The 9,515-nt window shown below is 44.8% G+C and overlaps 1 protein-coding gene across 2 annotated transcripts in view; it reads right to left on the bottom strand.

The window, feature by feature from the left end:
- MMRN2 (multimerin 2) overlaps nt 1-6,312 on the bottom strand; it is a 39,157-nt gene extending 32,845 nt beyond the window's left edge. The window contains exon 1 of one of the 2 annotated variants that reach the window (XM_084841878.1): nt 5,886-6,312. In XM_084841878.1, coding sequence (XP_084698004.1) covers nt 5,886-6,136 — 251 coding nt within the window. In that variant the 5' untranslated portion in view covers nt 6,137-6,312. The remainder of the gene's footprint in view (nt 1-5,885) is intronic. The other variant, XM_084841877.1, reaches the window with a different exon arrangement.
- Between the last annotated feature and the right edge of the window lie 3,203 nt (nt 6,313-9,515).

The raw sequence follows: 9,515 nt of genomic DNA, 5'->3' as shown, positions 1-9,515 counted from the left end.
CAGAAGCAGGTGAACAATCAGGATTCAGCATGTTTGCGCACTCCCAAACAACCCACAGTTAATAAACCATGGGTTGTTTCATTGTGCCAACTGGGGCACTAACTACATTATTCCCATTACAATATAGAATGCCCTCAAATGACATAGGGATGGGCCAAATTTCTACCAGATTTGAGTCTCAAGTCAATATTCTAATTTTCAGCTGCCTAAAGATCACCCTGCCCAAATTCAGCCTCTGCCTACTTCAGCAGTAGGCAACCTGGTGCCCTCCAGATGTGTTAGACTACAATTCCCATAATCCCTGACCATGCTGTCTGGGACTGATGGGAGTTGTAATCCAAAACATCTGGGAAGTGCCAGGTTGCCTACGATTGGCCTACTTGTACCTGTCTCAGTTAAGAGCCAGGCCAAACAATAGTGAAGGAATGTCTGGATTGCCCAGACTGGAAACCACAACCATCCAATGAGAAGGTCTTCTGGACTATGCATTACAGTTGAGGAAGTATGCTGCTTCCATGGCTGAAAAATGTATCATCTGGATAGATCCCAGATCGGGATCAGTGGTGCCCTATCAACAGAATATGCTATTTCTAGACATTGACACAATTCCAGCTGTTGGCTGTTTTGAGGAAGAGTTTACACATTTGGGCTAGCCAGCCATCGTTTATGGTTGCAACCTTCTCCCCAAGTCTTCTGCACATGGCAGAGGACTCTGAGACAGCGAGGGGCCCCTCTCCCTTCATGGGAAGCAGTCTCCTTCTCAGAGTCTGCTGCAATTTATGTAGAATCCAGAGGTGGAGCGGTCAGCAGCATAGGGGGGACTACTGCCACTGGTGAGGGGATTTGTGGAACCCTGGTTCAGAGTGTGGAATCCTGGTTCGGAGTGTGGAATCCTGGTTTGGAGTGCCACCAGTGAGGGGATTTGTGGAACCTTGGTTCGGAGTGTTATCTGAGAGCATTTCTACAAAGTGAACTTCTACTTTAAGTGTCCTGGCTTCCCTCAAGAGGGATCCTGGGAATTGTAGTTCTGTGAATGTGCTGAGAATTCTGTGTTGGAAATCCCTAGCCCCACCCCTCATGGACCCATGTAGGTCTGTAATACAGAAATAGGCTTAGATAATTTTTTCTATGCAAGGTTTAAATTGCTCCTAGCCTTTCCTATACCATTTATGCAGATGCCTCGTCTTTGCTCATGAGGAAGAGAGAAAGAGGCATTTGTGAACATTTATGAATGAATGAATGAATGAATGAATGAATATACTGGCCAATGGAGGTCTTGCATTTGCATTACAAGCCAACTGAACAAGCAAGAAACACTTCAAGACTCAAAATATGCACACATGCAAAAATAACCTTAGTACAGTATTAAATGCACTGTGTGGGGGCAAGGGGGAGGGAATGGTGGTTTCCAAGATTTCCTCCTCTTAGAACTTACTTGTATCCTGTCACATCACCAAGCTGCCTTGTTTAAAATGTTGTGTATAGCTAGACTAAGCCATCATGAAATACAGGAAAACTGATTGAAATAACAGACCCTCCTCCTCCAGACATACATTGAACCATCTGTTGTGAGATTACAGCAACCAGTATAACACTGTATATGACCTTGTATGGGAAAATGTCAAAAGACTGGTATTTATTTATATACAGCTGACTGAAGTCTCCACCTGGTGACTGAATTGTTTCCTCTGATTTGACTCTCACGCCTACACTTGGGGCCATTTCGGATATGCGTGCATTTCCAATGTGCTAGAAAATGTGTGTATACCACGCTTTGTTGTTGTTGTTGTTTATTCAGTCAGTCACTTCCGACTCTTCGTGACTCACTGCATTTGATGACTGGATATGTCCTTTTTCTGGAGCATGTATATGTGTTGAGAAGCTGCTGTTGGCCAATGCTGTTGATCACTGTTTCAGACCAGCTTTTCCAACCATGTTTTAGACTACAACTCCCATGGCCCCTGACCATTGCCCATGCAAACTAGGGCTGATGGGAGTTGTAACCCAACACATCTAGAGGCACCCAGATTGGGGAAGGGTATTCTGGACAACGGATATTGATATTTGTTTTACTGTCATTTTATTGCTCATTTATTGCTGGCTGATTCCAGTTAGCTGCCTTGGTTTACCAAAAGGCAGGATTTGGATATCAGACATTAATAAATAACAATAAAGCATACTCAAGATTGGGTCTGCACTAGTCCCATGACATGGAAGACCAGCACCCTTTCAGCATGTGGCTTCACTGCCATAGATGTGAGCAGGCTGAAGGTAGAATCTCAATTCATATTTGTGAGGTTAACCGATTCTGATCTCTCCATGTGAGCTTACAGTCATAGTGCTCAGGTGTGTCAGCAGCTATTCAACGCCACTTCCAAGGGATTAGCTCAGATACTCAGTCAGAGTAATTTAGATGTTGACACTGCTAACTACCTCATTCATCAGCAGTGAAGATAAGCAAGGATCACCAACCAGTGTGATTTAAAACTCATCATGTGCATGGACAGGTGAAATATCACCAATAGAATCCCTCTTTGTGGCATTGGTGTTACCATGTACATGTAATATGAGTAACCATAAGTTGGCTACATATGTATGCTACAATTTCAGGGGAGGGACCACGGCTCTGTGCTAGAGCACCTGCTTTGCATGCTGAAGGGTCCAGATTCTGAACCCCAGTGTCTCCAGCTACAAGTTCGCAGATAGCAGGGCTGGCAACACCCCTCACTCCCCATTACAGTCCAACCCATTTGGAGGGCACCAGGTTGGATAATGCTGCTCTGTGGGGTCAAACCAATCATTTAGTGGCTGACCCCAGGTTCACCATCAAATAGCTGTCAGATAGCACAGAGAGGGAGAGAGAGTATGATTTGCAGGGAGAGTATGATGTAAAGTGGGGAAAAGTCAGAGGCAGGAGGAAGGTGCTTAATTCTCCCACTTCAACCGGTGGTGGCTGGTAGCCACTGTGGCTGGTGGGGCAGAAGGTGAGCCACCAGAGGTGGAGCAAAGGGGTCACGAGAGGCAATGAGCTAGGTGGTGTCTGACTCATACAACTCCACCAGAAAACATTCCTTTGACCCCACTTTATCCTGCTCCAGCCACAGCAAGCCATTGCCCAGCATTCAAAATCCACCTCTTTACATGAGCATCCCCACCTGCCTGAAGGACTGCTTCGCTCTGCCTAATGGTAGGGCTGGCCCCATTCTCCTCACATGGAAGGGTGTATTTCTCTGCCTGCCTCTAAGTTGCATCCAACCTCTGTGCCTGCCCCCTCCCACTTCCCTGCCCCTTAAACACCAAACAAGCACAAAAAAGGGGTCACACAATGTTCAACCCAGCTCAGCAACAATGAAACACAGCGGATCTCCATACCAAACACAATAGAGCAGCCTTCCCCAACCAACTGCAGTGTTGGACTACAGTTGCCACCATATCTGGGCCATGGTGGCCGGGGATGATGGGAGGAATAACCCAACACCTCTGGAGGGCACTGGGGTTGGGGAAAGCTGCAATAGGAAGACAATAATTCTCTGTTTTGTGGGGAGGGCCAGCAATCCAAGATGACAAGAGACCCCCTTTTCCCCAGTACTCACTGGGGAGTAGTGAGGAAAAGAAACTGAGACTTTCAAAAGAAAAGGAACAAAATGTTAGGAGCAGAGAGCTGTAAATCTATCCCAAGCGTAGCTCAGCAGGAACAGGTACTGCTATAAAAAACGCATCAAGCTTTCCGCCAAGATTTTTATATTTTATCCATGAAGGACCTACTTACATGCCCTGAACGTCTCTGAAATGCATTGTCTTTGGAATCCTTCAACATAGGTAGAAACAGTGATATTTTCTTGCACAGCATTATTTTATCTTCTCTTTTTGTGTATCAGAAAGAAACCATCACAAGTTCCTGTTGTTTTGGCGGGGTGCTCTGTTGTTACTCTCCCTGTTTTTCAGCCACTGTCTCTTTTTGAGATGACATCCCATGAACCTGGGCAACCTGAGTACAAATTCTAGGTCTATCTGGCACAGTCACAGGTCAAAATGCATAATGGAAGAAGATGGCTAGTTTGTTATCATGGTTAAGTGGCTTGATCAAGGGATTTGCTGCAGAGCCAGCATCAGGGGTTGGCATGGTCAGGCACCTGCCAAGACTCCATACCTCAGCCAGGGGCTCTCTGTCAACCACCAGAGCTGCTCTGTTGCTGATCCTCTTGCCATGGCTGCCTGCTCATCTACTCTCTTCCTTTGGCCCAGGGGAGGAGTGCCAACAGTGAGCAGAAGGAACAGCAGCTACCACTGCCTGCCCACTCCTCTGCCCTTTCTCTCTGGGTCATGGCATGGGAATTGGGCTCAGAGGCAGAGGGAAAGCAAATGGGGGATAGCAAGGAGGAGGAAAGGGGCCCACTGAGGACATCTTACCTAATTGCCCCCCAATCCTGAAGCCTGCACTGCTGCAATATAATGTGTCGAAGTGGCAGAGACAACACTGCGCATGGAAAGGATGCATGTGTGGAGCAACTTCCTCCATAAGAATGAATGGGAAAACCTGTACATGCTCATGTCAGAGCACAGCTGGAATTCTGGGTAAAGAACTAGGGCTGTAAAATGCTAGATAAGACGATGACGATGACGATAATTAATAGTGAGACTACAACACCATAAAAATAATAAACACAATAATTTATCACTGAAATTTTTTTCCTATCAAAACAGAATTACCACCATCAGATTTAAACCACTAGGCGTGCAAAGGGCACAATCAAGCTGCAATTAAAAAGTGCTGAAGTCCCACTGGTTTCAATGGAATAGTTAACATGCACTTTAATAGCCTTCACTTAAATCAAAGGGACATAGAACATCTTGATTCTGGTTGGAGCATGCCCCAAATTCCAGCATGCTCTTAATCCAAATATTGCCTTTTTCTATACTGTTTTACGCTGCTGCTGTTTAATAATTTATCGTTTGTTTTATTTACAATTTTTGTGCTTTTCCTTTTAAACTGTGCACTGCCTTGAGTAAAAGGCAAGATACAAATTACTGTAATAAGTAAAAATAAAGAAATTTCCAGAGTCACTAATAATAACAAATAATTCTTTTAAGCCCACAGCTTTTTTTAAAATGCAGCCAAATATCTGTAAATGCTTAATGCGTTTGTACAAATTAGGTCTATTTATTGAACAGGAACAAGTCGCTGAGTTCAGAAGATCTCAGACTGGGATCAGCAGACCACTGGTGGTCCACAGTTTCCATTCAGGTCATCTACAGAAAGCTTTCCCCAACCTGGAGCCCTCCAGATGTGTTGGATTACAACTCCCATGCAGTATCCCTTTTTCAGGCACTAGACTATGGTTATTAAAATGCGAGCTATGTACATACTTTGATAGAGCAAAAAGATTTATTAAGGGCACAATCCTAGGCATGTTTAGAGAGAAAAAAGGCCTACAACTCCCAGCACTGCTGGCCAGGGAATACTGGGAGCTGTAGGACTTTTTTCTGCTTAAACATACCTAGGATTGAGTCTTAAGTGGCTCACCAAGACCGCCAGCAATTTTCGAGTGGTCCACAGGAAAAAAAAGTTTGAGAACTGCCGATCTACAGTAGATCCATTTCACCATTACTGCCCATCTGTTTGCTTTTATTTTTGAACAGGGTCCCAAGATGAAAATAATCTTTTTGAAAAACAAGGAATACTGCAGTACTTTTGTGCTCTTTCTATGGAGGCAGGGTACAGTAATGTTCTGAAATAAACAGCATCCCTTCCAAGAAGGCATATCTAAAATCTAAAATCCCCAACTATCCTTGTGTACTTCTAGATTAATGTCCTGATGGAACTGTGTGCCATTCAAATACTTAACCATTGGCACAAGGAACGTGTCTTTTGGGCTGATACTTACTTTCTGGATTGATGGTTTCCAACATCATAATCGTCCGTCTCTGTCAGAATGGTAGAAGCTTGGTTCAGGGTTTCCTCTCTGACGAACTCTCTTCCCCAGTACTCCTCAGGTACAGAAGATGGTTGTGGGTTTGTTGGTATCCTGTGATCTTGTGCCCACCGCTTGTGATTGTGATACCCAGTATACGTTGAGTGTCTCTCTGACTGTGCCAGTCGTATTGTACCGCAAAGTAGTAAAATTTTTGCTATCATTGTGGGTTTCTTTCAACTGCTTATTCCTCTCTGGACTTCAAATCAAATTGTTCCTACAATCCTCCTTGCACCATTCCTTCAGTGAAAACTTGGAAGGAGGAATGACACCATTAACAAAGAGCGGAAGCTAAGCCATCAACCCTCCCAGCTAACAGTGGAAATGTCAGGGGTTAGACGACAATGTGGAGTGGGTTCCTGTTTTGGGGCCTAAAAGATCTCAGTGATGAACACACACACACACACACACACACACACACACACACACACACACTGGTGATAGGGTCATGGTTTATTGCGGGGGCCGGGGGGACTTCTGAGTTTTTACTAGCTTCTGAAATTATTGACGGAGAAGAACAGGGTCTTTTATCAGCTGCCTTCTTGCTGGGATACAGGAAAAGGATGTTAGCTTTAACAAGGAGGCAAGGAAAAGAAAATATTGACTAAAGCAGATTCTCAAGCTGTATACCACAGGCTAAGCAGCTTGATAAATCCACTGAGTATGCTGGCACTTAAATACTATACCTTAAAGGCTGGGCTATATGTGTACACCATTCTAAAAATATTAAAATCCTGTACCAAAACAATCCAAATTCTGCACCTAAAAAAAGCTGGATTCTGCAACCTGCATAAATTATACAGATACTTGGCAACTCAAGACTTTTTAAGGTATCCTGCAGAAGACAAGGAGGCAAGCCCTTTAGGAACACAATTGACTGGGGGAATTTAGCTCATACCTTGAACTGGGGGAACTGTTTCCCACTGCAAGTCTGGCTCTATTCCAGATGTCAGGCTGCTGCCTGTCTGGTAGCGATGAATAAAAACTAGCACAACTTTAGCACAAGTCTGGCCATATTCCAGATGACAGGCTGTTGCTTGTCCAGTAGAGATGAATAAAAACTAGCACATTTTTAACCAAAACCAATAGCACATTTGAAACTGAAACACAAGAGAGCCAAGCAGAAATAACAGGGACTGTGTGGGGTGCCAAGGACAAACACTCAGCAGGGAGCTCATATTTTGCTGAAAAATCAACAAACTGAAACAGCCTATTTCAAGGTGAGGGAAACAGCTTCAAAATAATTGTGGTAATTTCTATAAATCCTACTGACTGGAGCATATATCAACTGGGGGAATGAGGTTGTTGCAAGCAGTGGTGTAGTGGAGCCAGGGCTCACAGGGGCGCAGCACCGGGACTTTTTGATTAGCAGGGATGATGATGTCATCTACTGCCAGGACCGCTCAAACTTCCCTGTTCCTTCTGAGCTTCATCATCATCATGGCGATCACTCGTGACCGAGTAAGATTGTCTTCCAAAGATAGAGTCTATATAGATAACTCTTTAAAAAGATTAGACAGATTCATAGAAGATAGGTCAATCAACACATTAATCTCTAGCAGTGGGTCTGCAGGTGGCTGTAAAGGCCGATTCTGGATCTACACAGCCTGGCACAGAGAGGACATAGGTTTCCAGGTGGAAGGCGGTCACGGTGAGGGTTTGCTTGATGTGCCTTCTGCTGAGCTCGTTTCTCCCTTTCACCCTGTACTTGTGCCTCTTCAAAGTCCATAGCACCTTTAATATAGGCTGACCTCCAGTTGGAACGCTCATGAGTTAGAGCTTCCCAGTTAATAGAATAATAGAATAGTAGGGTTGGAAGGGGCCTACAAGGCCATCAAGTCCAACCCCCTGCTCAATGCAGGGATCCAAGTCAGAGCATCCCTGACAGATGGCTGTCCAGCCTCGTCTTGAATGCCTCCAGTGTGGGAGAGCCCACTACCTCCCTAGGTAATTGGCTCCATTGTCATATTACTCTAACAGTCAGGAAGCTTTTCCTGATGTTCAGCCAGAATCTGGCTTCCTGTAACTTGAGCCCATTATTCCGTGTCCTGCACTCTGGGATGATCAAGAAGAGATCCTGGCCTTCTTCTCTGTGACAACCTTTCAAGTACTTGAAGAGTGCTATCATATCTCCCCTCAGTCTTCTCTTCTCAAGGCTAAACATGCCCAGTTCTTTCAGTCTCTCTTCATAGGGCTTTGTTTCCAGTCCCCTGATCATCTTCGTTGCCCTCCTCTGAACCCTCTCCAGTTTGTCTGCATCCTTCTTAAAGTGTGGTGCCCAGAACTGGACACAGTACTCCACAGATGAGGCCTAACCAGTGCTGAGTAGAGGGGAACTAGTACTTCCCGGGATTTGGAAGCTATGCTTCTCTTAATGCAGCCCAAAATAGCATTTGCCTTTTTTGCAGCCACATCACATCGTTGGCTCATATTCAGCTTGTGATCGACAACAATTCCAAGATCCTTCTCGCTTGTAGTGTTGTTGAGCCACGTACCCCCCATCTTGTAACTGTGCATTTGGTTTCTTTTTCCTAGGTGCAGAACTTGGCATTTATCCCTATTAAATGTCATTCTGTTGTTTTCTGCCCAGCGCTCCAGTCTATCCAGATCACTTTGAATTTTGTTTCTGTCTTCCAAAGTATTAGCTAGCCCACCCAATTTTGTGTCATCTGCAAATTTGATCAGCATTCCCTGCACCTCCTCCTCCAAGTCATTAATAAAAATGTTAAAGAGCACTGGGCCCAGGACTGAGCCCTGCGGTACCCCGCTCGTTACCTCTCCCCAGTTTGAGAAGGTCCCATTGATAAGCACTCTTTGAATCCAATTCTATAGCCAACTGTGGATCCACCGGATCGTTGTTTCATCTAGCCCACTTTGAGCTAGTTTGCTCATCAGGATATCATGGGGCACTTTGCCGAAAGCTTTGCTGAAGTCGAGGTATATGATTTCTACAGCATTCCCACCGTCTACAAGGGAGGTTACTTGATCAAAAAATGAGATCTGATTTGTCTGGCAGGACTTGTTCTTGACAAATCCATGTTGGCTTTGAGTAATCACTGCATTGTTTTCAAGGTGCTTCCAGATGGATTGCTTTATCATCTGCTCCAGAATTTTCCCAGGGATTGATGTCAGACTGACTGGTCTGTAGTTCCCAGGTTCCTTCTTTTTACCCTTTTTGAAGATAGGGACAACATTAGCCCTCCTCCAGTCATCTGGCACTTCCCCTGTCCTCCATGATTTCTCAAAGAGAATAGACAGCGGTTCTGAGAGTTCTTCTGCCAGTTCCTTTATTACTCTAGGATGCAGTTCATCTGGCCCTGGAGATTTGAACTCATTCAAAGTCATTAGGTGTTCCTTGACCATATGCCTATTGATCTCAAGCTGCAATCCTGTCCCTTCAGCCTGCACTTCGCCTTTGCCAGGGGGGTCATAGACCCTCTTTTGGGAGAAGACTGAGCCAAAGTAGGAATTGAGCACCTCTGCCTTTTCTTTGTCATCTGTTATCGTTTTGCCATCCTTATTTAATAGCTGAACAACCATTTC

Source organism: Heloderma suspectum, chromosome 3 (genome assembly GCF_057233095.1).
Source record: "Heloderma suspectum isolate Gila_16-S chromosome 3, 16-S_ref, whole genome shotgun sequence".
Taxonomy (NCBI): Eukaryota; Metazoa; Chordata; class Lepidosauria; order Squamata; family Helodermatidae; genus Heloderma; species Heloderma suspectum.
The sequence above is the reverse complement of the archived record's forward strand: the minus strand, read 5'-3'. Positions and strand labels throughout refer to the sequence as shown.